Source organism: Zeus faber (genome assembly GCF_960531495.2).
Source record: "Zeus faber genome assembly, chromosome: 2".
NCBI classification, from domain to species: domain Eukaryota; kingdom Metazoa; phylum Chordata; class Actinopteri; order Zeiformes; family Zeidae; genus Zeus; species Zeus faber.
Genome location: NC_137189.1, coordinates 24,175,916 through 24,193,600, shown reverse-complemented (window position 1 = coordinate 24,193,600; position 17,685 = coordinate 24,175,916). Strand labels below are relative to the sequence as shown.

Here is a 17,685-nt window from a genome sequence, read left to right as displayed (position 1 = left end):
TCCAGGACCTCTAAAGCCAGCACTGCAGGAGGAAGGCACAGCCGATCCTCTCTGACCCCAGCCATCCCAGTCAGTATGACACTGTATTGTTGTGACCAATGACTATTTAAGATGTCCACTACTAAGTTGACTATCACTATTATCACCTTTTGTATTATACTTATTTTCCTTTGAGTAAATTCGAAGAATGTTAATCGATTAAAATAATTAATCGTGATTAATCGCAAAATTATCCATAGTTAATCATGATTTATCGCAAATCAATCCCCTTTTGTAATATATAATATATACAAATATTTTTGCTTCATGCAAATGTATGTTTATTGGAAATCAATTAACTTAAAATAATGACAAATTACAAAAAGAAAAATACTGTCCAGAAACCTTTGTTTTTTGATTATCTGGAAGACTTTCTGGCAGAAACCTTGTTTATTCAAGGGAACAGTTCACTCCAAACAATCGTGCACAGTGGCAATGTTTGCCCCATAGCAGAGGAACGTACCTGTCCACTCTCACAGTAGTGAAACCAGGTAAATCCATATTAGTTGTGTATCCGGTGTGTCGCCGGTTAGCCACGTTTCCGTGAAACAGTAAACCACACTCCCTGTCAATCTTTTGGTTCCTCACCAACACAGCCACTCGTCTGTCTGGTTGGCCAGTGAGTTCACGTTCCCCATCACTACCGACTATCGGCAGTCGGGACATGGAGCTGCTGGCAATGAGTCTCCCACCATATTACATGCCCAGGCGTTCTCGCACGCCATTGTTGTTTGTGTGTACATCCCTCCACGATCGCACGCAGAGACGGTGTGTGATGTCATCCACTCCAATATCGCGAGGCTACAAACACAACACGCATTAGTGCCAACTACGGGTTGGGCAAGCGGTCTTAATAACAGAATGTATGTTAATGCGTTAAAAAGATTAGTGGCGTTAAAACTACTTTGCGTTAACGCGTATCTCATTAACTTTGACAGCCATAGTAAATATTTTTTACTATTTATACTACACCGCTTCTTTTCATTTTCGATTTTTTAAATTGTGCTTTATTTTAATCACTAACCATGCCCCTATTTTACTAACTACGTAAAGCTGAGCTGGCTCTGAGACTAAGTATGTTAATACTGGTAAAGATGTTTGTATTGTTATCAAGTATATGACAATAAACTTGAAAATTAAAACTTAAAACTTTCACTGTGCCCGACAGATTCACAGGAATTGTGCACAAACAAATTAAAAGTATAAACATCATGAGAACGTTTACATGAACAGCTATTTTGAATATTATGTATAGTCAGCATTTAATATTGTACACCAAACTCCAGAACTCTATCCCTCTCCACCCGTGATAATCAACCGGAATTATTTCTACAAACTGCCATTGCTAGTGTGACATCACTGAATAATGTGCCACTTCACAGCAGAGGGCCATTTTGCTGTTGCTTGCTTAAGACCATGCTATGCCATCGCTGTGTGAAGTTGTAAAGCTCTGGCCATCTGCTCTCTAACCCATTCCAGACATACACATAGGCCTTATTATAATGTTGGTTCCGAATCATTTATAACTGTTAGCACAACCTCACCGACCCCTTTGATGAAGTGCAAATGAGTCAACAAAACCCTGAAAAGCACAATCAAATGCATGGTTTGCCAATACAAATAGGTTCACTGTGTGGAAATTAAGCACCTTTAAATGTAAAGCATGCAAAGTGTACCCACCGACCGTGAAATCAGTCAAGACCGAGGGATTAGCCCTACATGTCTAATTTGAAGGAGCATCTGCAGGTAATCCATGGAGTCTCTAGTCTACGCTATACGATGAAAACTACCAATTCACGATCACACACGCAATGTCACAATATTCCATTCTCCATTTCTCTCGCCCTTTCCACTCATTTCCTCCTGTCCCAGGAGTCTATTTGCCTTTCTCTTTCCCCCCAGAAATACAGTGTTAATATCTCTGACCCACTTATACCACAGAGTGTCTAACATTACTAATAAGACTCATACACACACATAGGACACACACAAGAATACACCCAGGGCTAGGTAAAACACAAATTATTAAGCAAATTGTCTTCCTGTAGATGAGTACGGAGACGGCGTGTGCCGGTTATAGGCTGGCACTGTGATAAAAGCCACTGACTCTGGGATGCCTGACTCACCGTGGAGAAGCTCCAAGCCTCGACTACATCTTTATGAAAAAACACTGCCCTACTTCTTACATGCCATTGGCCTGAATTATAATTTATATAAAGCTTGTTGCCATAGCAGCAAAAACTCTGCTTTACAGTACCTCCTCCTTGACATCCGCGCTGCAATCAATGCAGCATCGGGAGAAAGACAGCTTAAGATAATAAAAAATACAGCTTCAAAACACAGACTAAATTAGGATTGAGGAAATACTTAAGGGTTAACATTAGAAATTGGGATATGTAAATAAAGATTTATTGGGATTATACACTCAGTGACACAAAACAAGACATGAAATACAAATCATTAAGGGCAGTGGCACAGCGAAACAGCATATCATAGTTCATAATTCCCTTTAAAAGAATGGGTGTTCATGATAGAGCTAAACACAATGAAGCATCTGAACAATCAGCATGGAAGCATGTCATACAGAACTGAGGCATTAAATGCAAATAACAAAAAGCCACTCGCACTCAAGAAGGCCTATTTGATATGACACAGAAATCGTAGACCATTACATTATGTAATTTACATCAAATACACAAGGCTTTTGTCCAAAGCGACTTACAATAAGTACATTGTGTTGGTAGTATAAAACCACTGTATAGCAGTCACAGCCAGCTAAACCTTATCGAGGAATAAGTAGCATTAGTAGAGTTTTTTTTGGACCACAGAAAACAATTCAAACGTTCTATTTTTTTTTTTTTCCTTTGACAGCCTGCCACATTAAGTAGCCTGCAAATCATTTTATTTGAGGCTAAAATTGTCTCTCTTTTTAGAGCAACAGTCTGAGACTAAACTTTTACACCATTGCTGTCTGTAAACCTCTCCCATACTCACCAATGTCCCTTGTTTTCTCAACTCCAGAATAGGGATGCTGGATGCTGGATGCCAGCTCGTCAATATGGGTACTTACAGGGACTCTGGACTGGTACTCTAGGGACTCTGTTCTAGACGACAAGCTATAAGCAGAGTTGAATGAAGTGCTTGCCTCAATGAAGCCAACTAAATTTGCCTTTACTTTCGCCACATGAAATACCTAACTTAAGCACTTTCCCACGTGGAATACATAACATTGCTGGATAAAAAAAAAAGATCTGGCCAAAGCAGTAGGTAGTCATTCACACATTGGCTTCCTTTAAGGAGAAGTTCCATATGGAGTCTGTTCCCACATTAGATGACTGTTACGGATACAGTACGTAATGGGTTAGGGTTAGTAAGTTTTTTTCTGTGTTGATTTGATCATTTGGACAATCTGTCTGCAACAGACGTACAATCTGAATCGGTTTCGTTTTTTTCCTGGCTCTTAGAGACCAGCACTTCGATTTCCACTGCACAGATGGAGTCGGTTCCCTCCGCTGACGGAGTTGGGACAGAACACCCATCCCCAGACGCATTATTAACGGCCATGCCAAACAGAGGCATCAAGTGGTGGTGCCTCTGTTCGGCATGGCTGCCCACTTGCTGCAACTACCGCTCCCTTCTCGTTTGTTGTTGTTCTGTTCGCGTCCCTGTTAGTCCAGTCGTTTGCGGCGGCTTACAATAGAGTTGTAGCTTCGTATCCATGATTCTGCATCTGAATCTGTATAGTCAGAACCTGGGGAAAAACATCCTTCAGCCCCCTCTGTTCGTGTCCTGAAAGTCTGACGACCGGCCTGCCAGCTATACCAGAGGCCCAGGAGACACCGACAGCATTCGAGGAATCCGGGGAAACGAGCCGGCTTTTCAACCAAAGTGGTTTGGTTGAAAAGGTAGCGAGACTATCTCCCGACCAGCTCTGGGCCGTCTGGCATCCACCGCTGTCTCAGCATTCCACTGTGGTTAGCGCTGGCCTGGCTCCGGCCTGTCTCCACTCATAACAGCGCTCTTCCCCTGCGACTCCGTCCGGTAAGGCAGTCGTTCAAATCCAGTGATGTTGACTAGAGGAACCTGCTGGCCGTGGCTCGGGCAGCGCCATCAGCCACCACGAAACCTCCAATTAAGATGACACCAACACGAGGTTAGTGTGTAACAAGTTGTTTATTCTATGGGACTTCTTTCCGTCTCATGATCTGGAATTCCTGTTTATAACTGGAGAGACCTGGTTGAAATGTGGAGAAAACATTGCCTTGACTTAACTGTGTCCCACAGAATATGATTTTATCAGCGTGCCCAGGATATCGTTGAGGAGGCCTTGCTGCTGTTTTTTCCAAATAGTTCAGCTGCCGCTCCGTGGACATCTCATCTCTTAGCCAATCCAACCTCAGGGTTGGATTGGCTAATGCTCTGTTCTTTGTGTTTATTTACTCCTCACCTGGCCAAAATTATGGCTTTTTGACTGAATTTGATTTGAATTTTTTTCTTCTGTGGTTGTTAAACTTGACTAAGTTATTGTTGGTGATATTAATATACATGTTGATGATGCATCTGATAAGTTTTCTGCTGTGTTTTTGAGCACAACTCAGTCTTTGAGTTTAATGAAACATGCGTCAGGGCTAACACACAATCATAATCGTACGCTTGATCTGAACTGTAATGCGCTATGTATTGACGACTTATTTGTGTCAGTATTATTTTTGTTACCGTTTTTAATACTGATATCCAATCCATCAATCACAGTTCCCGTTCTCGCACCCTTACTGGCCACTCTGCCGACAACTTCTCCTCTGTTTTGCAGACCTTAGTAAGGATATGGCTTTCCTGGTCCAGACCAATGACTTAGTCTGCTCCTTTAATAACCTCTGTTTGTCAACCTTAGATTTGGCCGTTTTTTCTAAAAACAAAACAATTCATACTGTTAACCCATCACCTTGGATGAATGATAACATTCCTTGTCTCAAAAGAGAGTGCAGAAAGGTTGAGTGTAGGTGAAAAAACACTAAGCTGGAGGATCACTTTATCTACATGACACTACAAGGCACTACTCTGATCTTTTCATCAGAAAGTGAAAGAGGTGGGATCTGCCTATTTTACCAATTTGATTTCCTGCAACAAGAAAAATTCTAGAGCTCTGTTTAACACAATTGATAAACTGTTGGACCCTGCCCCCCCCCGACAACAATGATATCTTTGATAAGTTCCAGTCTATTTTATGTCAGAGTCACAGTACTGAAACTGCTCTTCTCACGGTTTCAAATGACATCCTAACACGTGCTGATGTTGGGGAGAGTTCAGTTCTGTTGCTGCTTAACTTAACTGTAGCTTTTGACACCATTGACCACTCTATCCTTCTGGGACTGCTCGACTGGTTTACCTCCTACTTGTCAGATACAAGTTTTTTCTGTGGCTATAGATGCCTATATTATTCGGCAACTTCTAAACATTCCCATTTCCTGCATTTATTGTTTTATAACAATGATCGATCAACAATTTCTATTTCCATTTCAATTACCTTTAATGCCGGATGAGCGGAGAACTGATCGCTTTATGCCACTCCAACTAGGAAGTTGCGCGTGGGCGTTCGCGTAACGTGCGGAAAGGGTCTACCGTTCACCACGCAAACAGTGACGGGCACCAAGTAAGCACTAGTGAGTAAATATACAGTATAGGTAGAATTAAAAAGAAAAGGGAATTCTACTTATTCTGTGATTCTTAGCATGAGAAATACATGGTGTGGCGTGTCAGCATGTGAACTGGTTCATATGTGTGAGTCTGACAGACAAAGCGTGAGTCTTGGCAGCCCAACATAACAATTATTGAAAACATTTTTTATAATATAATTTAATGAATGCAATTAATAACCTGGAGCCACAACTTAATCCCCTGACCATCCGCACCACATCCAAATCCTCCATCTGCTTCCTCGCTGTTGTGCACATACATCCATACATCCTCTTTGTGGGCTCAAGTGAATGAGCCTTGTCCCTGTACTCTGCTGCTCCATCCATCACTCCCCGTGGTCCGGTGGACGGACGGACATTTGGATACTGTGACAATATTGTATATGGTGGCAAATATTGAGATATTCTATGTTATCAAATATAGGCCCAGGCCTGGTCAAAAGTGGGGAAATTTACAGAACGACTTTTATGAAACATGGACAGCGGCTCATGTTCACACATTACGCCAATATGGAACATTGCCAGTGGATTTACAGCTTTCATTCAATGTGGGGAAGCGGCTACATTGAAAAGTATTGCAGTGGCAAATAAATCTAAATAAAAAAAACATGAATAAGGGCACTATTTGACACCATTATGGCTTCAAATAATGTGGAACAAATGCTTTCATGTGCCTTTCCAAAGTGTCGGTTGGTCGAGTGAGTTCATAACAATATTTAAAGTGTGAGACATCACAAGTCACCTCAAAAATAAATTCAAAGCAAATAAATTCACTTGAGGAACACGCTCGTAAAATCTGCTTGATCGTATGCAATAATCTGAATTTGGGTCTGAAGGGAAATTGTATGATTTAAATTTAGGGCATTTGTCACAAACAGTTTAAAAAGGTATTTAACATTTAAAGGTCTGCCTTAAAAATGTCTCTGGCTAGTTTTTGAGAAACCCCCTATAAAAAGGTGACAAAAGGAAATTTAGAGGATAGATTTCAGGAGTTGACAATGAGGAAAATTTTCTACTGGCTCTGCCGACAAGTCACTTTCCAAATTCAGAAATCACAAATGAGCGGAGAAACTCTGCTGTACGTCTCACTGTGCGACATCGCAGGCGCAATGCCGGAGGGTGCCAGGATAGGGGACTGCTAAATGTAATGTAACTATAGGACCCGTAGGCACCCATGGGATTGGCGCCAAGACTTGGCATGGGTGCACAGTTTTCCTGAAGACGCCTTTTACTCCAGGTGTTTACTCCCAAAACAGTGTTTCATCCCAAACTCCGGGCTGTTGGCTTAGCTCATTTCACCACTGATGCTCTGTTTCCCAGCTGGTGTTTAGGCCTGGTATAGTGATTTAGTCATGATTTAGCCCCAACCAAAACATCCGGAATATAAAAATGGTGAGAAACAGTTTAAACGGTCCAATCTTCACAATTCAGTACTACATTGTTCAGTCTTTCCACATGTTTTCAGCAATTACTTTCGAACATCTATAATATGTGTAGAGCCAAATCACTAAATTCACTTTACAGTGACTTTAAAGGCTTTGTCAATTGGCCCAGGCAGTTGTCAGTATCTTTATTCATGGAATTAAATGTGCAAAAACAATTAAAACTAATTACAACAATTTCAAGTATAACTGTCTGATAGCTATAGGTTTTCATCTACATATAGTACAAATAATATAATAAAAGCAGATGCTTGTCTAAAGGAAGTCATCAAAAAAAACATTTCCTTCAACAGAGCCGTGAATAGAGCCGTGGAGGTAGGAGGAGTTATAAGCATCTTTTCTTTTTTTTTTTTTTTTTTTTTTAACTTAAGGGAAAATAAATTAAAATGGATAAATAAAACTCAATCAAATCATAACAATAATTTGCTTTCATTCCAGCTTTGTACAAAATATTATTGTATTGATTATTGATATTGTATTATATTTCTGACCGTAATAAAGCATGAACTCTGTACCATGTATCATAATCATACCAAACTGTGAGCTAAAAGTATTGCTACACCCCTAGTAGTATTTGACATAAAGAACCTATCAGTAACAATTGAACACTTACGGAAGCCATAGAACCAAAACCACATCGGCAAATGTGTCTCCCCCTCAACAACCCAAAACTATAACCCCAAGCTCTCTCCCTCTCACCACTTCCATCCATCCTGAGCTACAGTGTCCTCAAATCAACACAAAGGAATAACTGCTAAATGAAATGTATATTGAATTACAAATTAAAAGTTAATATATCCCTTTTCAAGCATCCTAAATGTTTAGAAAAACCCAACGACTTACAGAAAGTTTGTATAGCAAGTCAAGAAAAAGGTTATACGGTAGGTAGATGAATAGGCCACGGAGACGGAGCTACCACGGGCGCTGCTGGGTTCTTGGCAGGAACACGAAATTATTATTCAATGGATCTCAGACGAGCCCCGATGTACACAACATCACGAACTCCATTGCAAGGCCGTGGCTTAAGGCCGCTTTGCATCAGGACAAACACATCCGGTGGAAACATACCGGGTGTATTTGCACACAAGGTAGTGAATAAGCGGGAATGTCTACAGGAGACTTCTGCATCAAAAAGCAGGCACCTGCAAAAATGAAAAGCCTTTGTGGGATCAGTAGGTAGACCTTCAGCCTATCGCTAATGACATACTGGCAAAGCAGACCTCCCTTGAAATCAGTGCCCTGCGATGAAACCAAGTGAGGGATGAAAGTGTGGATCCAGAGAGAGAGCAATAAAGGCCGACAAGTACTGCACGTTCAAACTACAGAAATATCCAAGTCAATCGATGGTGAATTAAAAACCCGTGGGAGCAAATTCCCATTATTCAGTGTCCTGCGGATCATAACTGAGTATGATTATCACGACAATGTTGCTTCATAATCGGCTAGAATGTAATCAACCTCCTCAACAACTTGTATTTATATTGACCGATATCACATTGTTCATCTAGCCTAGTGGCCAGTTACCTGCATGGCCGGTCATAAGGGAGCAGAGTTTCAGGGAAGTGCTAAATATAGGTCCGTAATTACGAAGGGCTGAATCCTTGTATGCCAGCAAATAAAGGAATAACGCATATGGGCCACTCGAAGGGACGGTTTAGTAAGTGAAGGACCGGGCGGCTTCACTCGTATAATGGATGCATTCGCCTCCTCCAGCGTCACAGAGTGGACGCGGCAGCATCCCGTAACAGCAGCACCGGCGCCCCATTCATGCGCTCGATTTGTTTTTAACCTTCGCAGTGGGAATTATGAGCCCATATCACAGTGTAGGTTGGGGGAAATATCAAATACATACACGTGTTTATTCGGGTTTGCATTGTAACTGAAGTTGACTCAACGGCATTTCTTTCGGCGTTGATCCGCGGTCGGGTTATTTCATACCTTCGTCAGCTGTGCTATTTTCTTGCTCATTTTCAGGTGCAGGTCCTGGGTGTATTCCATGGCGATGCCCGGCTGGAAGGACAAGCCGCCAGAGGAGGAGGAGGAGGAGGTGGAGGAGGAGGAGGAGGAGGAGGCGGAGGAGGCTGATGCTGATGCTGAGCCCGAACTGTATTTCCCGGCTCCGGAGGACGGCTGGCCAGCTGGGTTGTAGTACTGCTGCCAACCAGATCCGGTCGCCATCTTCACGGTGTTTGGGATTATTTCCCCGTCCCCCCTCCCCAGCAAAAGAGTGAGCTTGGTTGACCAAAGCGTGAATGGCAACCAGACGGTGGGGTATTTAGGGATCGTGTCGGAGTGTGTAGCCACCTTGTTTTAAGTCCACAGCTCCCAAAGCGAAGCCGGCGTCATTTCGCGCACTCCGGTTGACATCAGCGGTTCCAAAAAAAAAAAAAGGAAAGAACAAAACAAACAAAAAAAAAAGACTATTTGCGTCGCTCACCGCATTGTCTACAGCGTCGCCGTGTTTCTCTCCTTCGGCTGGTTCCACGGTCCGCGGGCGGCAGCGGGTGCAGCCGGCAGACGCAGCGGCGCGGAGGGATCCACGCACCTCGTACGTGTGCGGCGGTTTGTCTCAGGTGCGTTCAGGTCGTCGGAGGAAAAGCGGAACGTTGTGCACCTCGAGCCGCCGGTACTGTTCCGCGGTTGGATCGAGTTTAACGGCGTCGGGGGGGTGTGTGTGTGTGTGTGTGTGTGTGTGTGTGTGTGTGTGTGTGTGTGTGTGTGCGCGAAAAGCACAGCTACTGGATGCTGCGTGTGCGTGCACAGGAGCTGTTGCTGCGCTGCTGTTGCTGCGCTGCTGTTGCCATGGATCACTCTCAGTAGTTGACATGGGTTCTGGGTGACGTCACTTCCGGTCGTTTTCACCTTGCCAGCTTGTCATGAAAACACAATTGAGAAATAAAAAAAATTAAAAAAAAAATAGACACATGGTGAATCGAAACGTTTAAATGGGAAAAACACCACACAACTTACACTCATAATTGATTGGCATTTTGATTGATTCCTTGTTTTAGTGGGTTACCTGCCAGTAGTTTATTTTCGCATCAAGTTCGCATCAAGTTCGCGTCAAGTTCAAGTCTCTTATGCTGGCCTACAGAGTGATTGCTGGGAATGCTCCCGCCTACTTAAATGCTCTTGTAAGAGCACATGTTGCCCCCCGGATGCTGCGCTCGTCAAATGAGCGTCGCCTGGCTCTGCCGGCCATACAGCCACGGCAATCCAGGCAATTCTCATTTGTAGTTCCACGTTGGTGGAACGAGCTGCCAAAAATGACCAGAGCGGAGACCTCCCTCTCTGTCTTTAAGAAGCAGCTCTTCAGTGAGCACCTCCTCTCCTAACCTACAACTACTTAGCACCACCTTGCAGTATTTATTGTTACACTAATGTCTCTGTCGCAATGTAGCTTGAATGTTATTCTCCCTTGTAAGTCGCTTTGGATAAAAGCGTCTGCTAAATGACTTAATGTAAATGTAATGTTCTAGAAAAGATTAAAAAAAACAACTTTCACGCCATCCTTGCCTTTATGTCCAGAAGGGTGGATTACGGAATTAGTATTAGGGCCACGCAAATAAATGAAAAAAGCACCCCTGAGTTTTGAGATTTAAGTCGGAATTCCGAGATTAAAGTCAAAATACATCGTGAGAATACAGTCATGACGTTCAGCTGGACGCCGGCTCTCTCTCTCACCCACGAGGTGTGGGTGCCGTGGGACCCGGGCCTGGGAGTGGAGCGGGTTCTGGAGGCCGTCGCCCTGGAGGTCAGATCGCCAGAACCTGTCCTCCGCCTCCCACACGAGTGGGGCGTGGTGGCGTTCCTCAATGAGGAGCGCTATGTGGCCGGACTGGTGGAGAGCCGCCTCTCAGTTGACGGCCTGTTTGTGCAGGTGTCGCCGCTGGCACTGCCCTCCACCAAGGTGGTGACATCAGGGTGGGGACCCGTTCGTTTCTGAAAACCGTCAGCCCATTTAAGACCATCCCGCTCGGGTGCAAAAACGAGGAGCTGAGACGTGCAGTCGTTACGGAGACAGGTGCTCATGCAGCTCAGCTCCCGGGAAACAGGATGTGGAAATGTTTTGGGTGTGGGGATGTAGGGCATCCCCAGCGGGAGCCGGACACATTCCCGGACAGGGGCTCTGTCCCCTTTTTGGGCGTGGCCGGGAGTGGGGGCTCTGTCTCAGCTCCGTCAGCAGAGGGAAGGGAACCGAGTCTGTCGGGGAGGAGTGGGAACACTGGGTGGTGGTGGAAAAGGAAGAGCATTCTTGAAATTTCTATTTCGTTCGACAATCGGAATTTCGACTTTATTCTCGAAATTTCGACTTTAAACTCGGAATTCCGAGTCTAATGTCGAAACACAGGGGTATTTTTTTTCGAGTGGCTCTAATACTCTGACATACTCTTACCCTTTCAATACATACTGTTTTGTAACCGTCTTTGTTTGTTTTTTCAGGTGTCTCCCTACGAATTGATTTTAAGACCCTGCCGCTCACTGATAAACCTCTCAAAAGGCCAAAATACATCTCTGATTTGCCCTCTTACTGTAAACGGTCTAAATGTACCGAGCGTAAAAGCAAAACACAGAGCATTGGGTTATTATGTACTAGGGCCAAGTGAAAACGATCATCTGAGTTCTGAGAATAAGGTCATTATTCATTCCTTCATTATAGGACACGTTCAAACAAACTTCCAGAAAATCTGAGAATTGCTCCACTTGGTCCTCGCTTACTATTTATAAATCCAGGCTCGAAACATTCCTTTCTTACCTTTTTATTTATCATCTTTGGTTTTAATGCCTTTTATATTCTTATATGTTTTGTTCTTTCTTTTGTAAATTGAAATATTGTATATGAAATGTGTGATTTGTTTTGTCACCATTTACATTTTTAATTTGGAATTGTCAGAGTTAATGAAAATACATTTTGTATCTTTCTCTCTTTTATTTTATTGGGAGTAAGAAGTAAGTGGCGACAATTATGTTTTTTCAATTATTTCGGAATTAAGTATATTGAATTATATCAAGTGACAGTTATGTTTTTGGGAGGGAAATTATTTTGATTAAATGTATAATTACAAATCCTAGCTTGTGTGATCAGTTTGAAAATTATATTTTAATCACTTGAAAAAAATTTGCCTGGGTTAAGAATCATCTGTAAGCTGTATGGGGAGCGTACAGTTAAGAAAGGAGAACGAGTAAATGACCTGCTAACTTATTCCTGAAATCATCACTTGGGCGAAGGTCGAACATTGAGGTGGAAAAATATTGAAAAAGAAAAGTAACATATCTATTAAATTGTGGAGAGAATATATTATACGTTTGATCTGTGATTGTGCCTTTTGGGATAGTCTACGTCATGCATATTTCTGTTTCTATTTTCCAAAGGAAGCTTATGTAACCATACAAATATAATTCTACACAGCAACGATATTGAACTTTTTAATCTGTTGTGGTTTGTGTGTGTTTATATATGTAAATATTTAGTTTTCACATAATCGCATAACTATTTCAACATAATAAAATGACAATTGCATCATTGATGGAATCTTTCAGTTTAATTCCACAGTGGCTTGTTAATCATGTTTGTCTTGAAATATTAGTGCAGTTCACAAGCAAGCCCAGATAACATGCAACACTAATGAATACATTCCTTCGCCGTTGTTGAAAATGCCATTTTCACACAAAAATCCAGAGAAACGCTCACATTTAAACACAGATACAAGTACATGCAATATGGGCCAGGGTTAGTTAGGCTACAAAGCTGCCTGAGTCACTTGCGGGGGGGCCACCTTTCTCGGACATCATGTTTATGACCTTGTTGTGAGCCGCCCTGCTAAGGGCCATTTCAGCCTTGTCTGGACTGCCAGGTCCTTTCCTCATCATATTAATCCCCTCCCTCAAGGGACATTTTCCGTCCTTTGCTCTCATTGTGAGGTTCTTCTGTGTTTCTACCTCAGTTTTACAACAGTGAAACTGTCAGTCTGTCATAGTCCTCAGTCTCATATCATTCTGCCCCCCTAGGCCGCACATCACAGTGCCACACACAGATGATATTTTGTAACTTTGGCGAAATCTGTCATCTCAAACAGGGCCGTTCCATCGAACTACATCTCCAATCACTGGTCAGGTTCCAGACTCCAACTGGTTTGCGGTGCTCCTCCACCCTTGGAGGCATCCTCGGTCCTCAATCGCTACGTGGTCTCAGGAGTCGTTCATCCCAGTCGCGACTCTTCTCATCCCTGGTGCACCGATGGCGGAACGAGCTCCCCCAGTGTGTCACAAGGGCTGAATCACTTTCCATCTTTCATCGCAGACTGAAAACCCATCTCATCAGTCTACACCTGAGCCCTACTTGCACTGACCTCTACTCCATTATCATTGATTTTCCCTGCCTTTTTCCTGCCTGACCTGCATATAAAAATGGCCTGAACGAAAGCTTCACTGTATGGACACTCCACAACATTCAGATCCTGCAAAGTGTAAGGTCATTTTTTTACAGTAGTATATGAATGTGCAACAAAGAGAGGTGGCTAAGATGAAGGTGATCTCTGAGTTGGAAGAATGAGAGATATGCTCACATAACTACACTATCTGTAGTTGAACCTGTAATCAAATGCATCAAAAAGAGGATGTGAAAAATAAATCTGTTTGATTGGAGATTTGACACATACAAAATTCATAAAAAAAATGAAAAATTCTGTGAGCAAAGAGTAGTACAACTATGCACAAATCTACTGATAAAACTAAGTCAATGCTTATTTCACCTCAACAATGGGAGAGGGAGAGGATCGGTGTTCATTGACTAGCGCCAGACTGGTCATGAGCACAGGGGACTTGGACTTAGCGCCTCCCTACGCAGCTGGGTGCTTGATTTTCTGAATGGCAGACCATAGGTGGTGGTCTTCATATCAAACCTCCTCACCATCAACATGGACCCCACCAAGGTTGTCTCTTGGGCTACATGCTGTACTCCCTGTACACACATGGCTGTGTGGCCACACACTCATCCAACGGCATCATCAACAGCAGCATTGACAGTGTCAATCATGATGAGAAGGCCTACAGGGAAGCGGTGGAGGACTGTGGTACCATGCCAACAACCTCTGCCAAGCCTTCTTATGTGTCTGGGTATGCTCTAGGTGGACTGAAAAAACATACTTTGCCCTATAGGTACAAGACAGTATCTTTAAAAATAAGTACAAAATAAATATTTGTAAAAACCCACTATTTATGACCCCCCCCCCCCCAAATATTTATATTGAAAATAACAATAAAATCACAGCCTCATACATCTGCAGGCCGATGCTCTTGGTGGGGGAACTGGGGAAAAAGGTACTGACTATCTCAGTTCTGCTTTTCTTCCCAAATGAGCTTCCATCTCTCGTGACACTTTTGCTCTTCTGAGGTTTGTTGAATGTACTGGTAGCGCTGCTCTCAAAAGAGAATGCAACCATGTGCTTGAGCATGAGGTAAAAATGTAGGACCAAAAGTTGAGTACGGGGTCTACTGTAGCAGGCAGGATTAAAACCTGTGAAAGAGCACCTTTAACAGATTTTGAGTCCAGTGCTTCAACCACTCAGCCACAGGAACACGTTCCTCTTCCAGAGCTGGAGGTCAAGTCCTTCTTCATTAAATTGTGCAGCGTGATACTCAGACAGGGCTCAATCTGCTGCAGCAGAGTCTAAGGGTCATGCAGAATGACTCTCACAGTCCTGCAGAATGAGTCCAGTCATATAAAAAACAAAACTCTAAACCAAAAACCAAGCTCAGAAGCGTTTTTTCGGGATAAAATACAAATGAACAATTTTTTATTTTTTTTTTAGACATTAACATTGTAACTTCAGACGTAGGGCAGTGATCAGAGACTGCACTGTTTATCAAGATTCAAGAGGTCTTGATAAACAGTGCAGTCTCTGATCACTGCCTATCTAGCAGTAGAAAGGAGTACAGGAGTACAGCAAGACCTCAGAGAGCTTTAAATGGAGGGGAAATTCCTCAACATTTGCATTTTAAATCTGTTATGTGGCAAAAGCGTGCAGCAATGCTTAGAAGTGGTCTAAGGATAGAAATCAGTGCAGGCCCTTCTCCTAATCCCCTGGGCAGGACCATGAGTGGATCAAAGCATTTACTGCTGATGGTGTATTTTTACTTGAACCGTTCAGATCTACTTTTAGAGAAGAAAAGAAAAGAATCATGACAAGGATCCTGGTTACTATATTTCACCCACAGGAATGAATAATATTTAGTGCACAAATCCAGTGCACCAATCACAAGCTTCACCCGTCATTGGTCCAGTATTTTTATCCTGGGAGGCGTGGGTTATATTTGTTGCCTTAACACATTTAGAAGGAAGTGCACTCAAATGCTCTGGGATTTCATGCACATCCTATTGAATATGTATTTAATCCAATTTTGATGTTTGTACTCTATGGGGCCACCTGCAGCTGATTTCCTATGGCTTGCATAATATCAGTAGAAATTAGAACGGCTTCCTAGCGATGGTGACACCTTTTTAGTAATCTGAGGAATAGCACTCTTTATTAGCGGTTTGTAAAGAGAGATCAGATCTTTGAGGAAATTAAGGGTTCCCCTGTGGAAATTAGGTCACAGCAGTGGAACGGAATGAGAATATGGAGAAGCACAAGATATGAAGACTATGGGAGATAAGTGCCTGTCTTTGAAGAATGCGTTTGACCACGTTTTCTTGCCTGTTAAGTGGATGTGCTAGTTTATTACAGCAATTGTGTAGATTAATTATAGATAAGTACAGAACTGCATGGATCTAAATTAAGTCATAGAATACTATGTGGTGGGGGGGGCTGTGTAGTTTAAGCAGCCCCACCTGTCGTGGGTCTCGGTCAGGGATCGGCACCCTTCAGCATTAAAAGAGCCATTTTTGGCGTGATTCCCACCAAATAAAAGCCACCTGGAGCTGCAAAACCTATTTGACCGCTATAATGAAGATAACACCGGATATACAGTATAGTTTTATTACACTTGAGTTATGTACTGTATATAAGAACTGTAGTTTGTTGCATTTACGAAATAAAAGAACTACAAACTGATAGACATTTTACTTTTGTGCTTGACACAGCAAAACACTCAATTCTTTTGAACTCTAAAAAAAAAAAGAATACTGGCACGTATCATTTTTCTCCGAAATCAAATACAAAATGCAGGTCCTTCACTTATTTGTGGATTTGAAAAAAAGAAATATTCACTTTAATTAAAAGGGGCAAAAAAAATGTTTGTTTATGTTTTATCACGACTTAAGTCTATTTCAGTGTGCTGTCATCCGCGACCTGAATATGAAACACAACTACATCAGTTCAGGGTCCCATATAAATATCTATATTTGCAAAATGAAAAGCTCGTTTCTCACACCTGCTTAATGCGATTTCTGCCCCTGAGCATCACTGCAGAGCTTCTCCATGTATGATGTAACTTTGAGCTTCACACATGACTGTTAGCTGTCATCAGTGAGTCGCGACCGATTTTTGCTTTTTATGAAGTTCATGGTGGAAAACACTTGCTCGCACAAGTACGTTGATCCAAAGATGGACAGGACCCCAAATGCGTACTTGTTCATGTTCAAATAGGTGTCGGGAATGGCATTCCATGTCTCGATTCCACTCCGCATTCCATGAAACGTACTTTAACGTTCTATTTTCCTCAGAAACTTTTATTTTTTTGGGATGTATCCATGGTTAGCTTACCGGGGTTCGAGAGCTCAAAATTAGTCACCAGCCTGTCGGCAACAGGTGACGCATACAAGGTGCGACGCATATTTTGATCGACAAAACATTAAAACACGTTTTATTTTAATGTTACAAGATCACCAAAATCTCCAGAATCATAACTATTACAATGAAATAATTGACTAAATAGAATAACATTTATTTAAATGAAATAGCCATTATTTATTCACACTATTTTCTCAAAGCCACAGGGAGCCACGGCAGAGGGATGAAAGAGCCACATGCGGCTCTGGAGCCGTGGGTTGCCGACCCCCGGTCTAGGTAATTGGGCCTGGCATCAGGGTGGCTGTACGCCTGTTGCCCGTTCGAACGATCAACAAATAAAACCCCCATCCACTCACACACACATATTTCAAGAAGAATACATCTGTGCAAATATGCAGAAGACTTTTAAGAAAAAAAATGTTGCGCCCTAGAGGCAGAATGTGAGAAGTTACATTGCAGCAGATATCCCAGGGTGCGGTACTGCAGGTGAAAGATGCTATGGACGCCTGGCATAGATGCTCTCAATCGGACTTAGGTTAGATAGGTTCACTGTTTTTCAGCTCAGGCATTTGGGTACCAGTCAGAGTACAGTACCATTACAACGATGGTTTCAATCATTTATAACTGGTCACAGCACACACTGGCTATTACAGTACTTCACTATTACAGCTCTTCTACAGATTCTCACTTTAGTGCAATCTAATGGAGCTGACGTTTAAGCCTTAAAAAAAAAAAAAAAAAAAGCGAATCTCCTTTCCAACACACGGACATTCACATTAG

The 17,685-nt window shown here is 42.5% G+C and overlaps 1 protein-coding gene across 1 annotated transcript in view; it reads right to left on the bottom strand.

Annotated features, from left to right (window-relative positions):
• Positions 1-9,352, bottom strand: part of fam184ab (family with sequence similarity 184 member Ab) — a gene marked incomplete at both ends in the record, with an annotated part of 132,463 nt that extends 123,111 nt beyond the window's left edge. Inside the window, one exon of the mRNA XM_080019056.1 lies at positions 9,113-9,352. Coding sequence (XP_079875182.1) covers positions 9,113-9,352 — 240 coding nt within the window. The remainder of the gene's footprint in view (positions 1-9,112) is intronic.
• Positions 9,353-17,685: the final 8,333 nt, after the last annotated feature.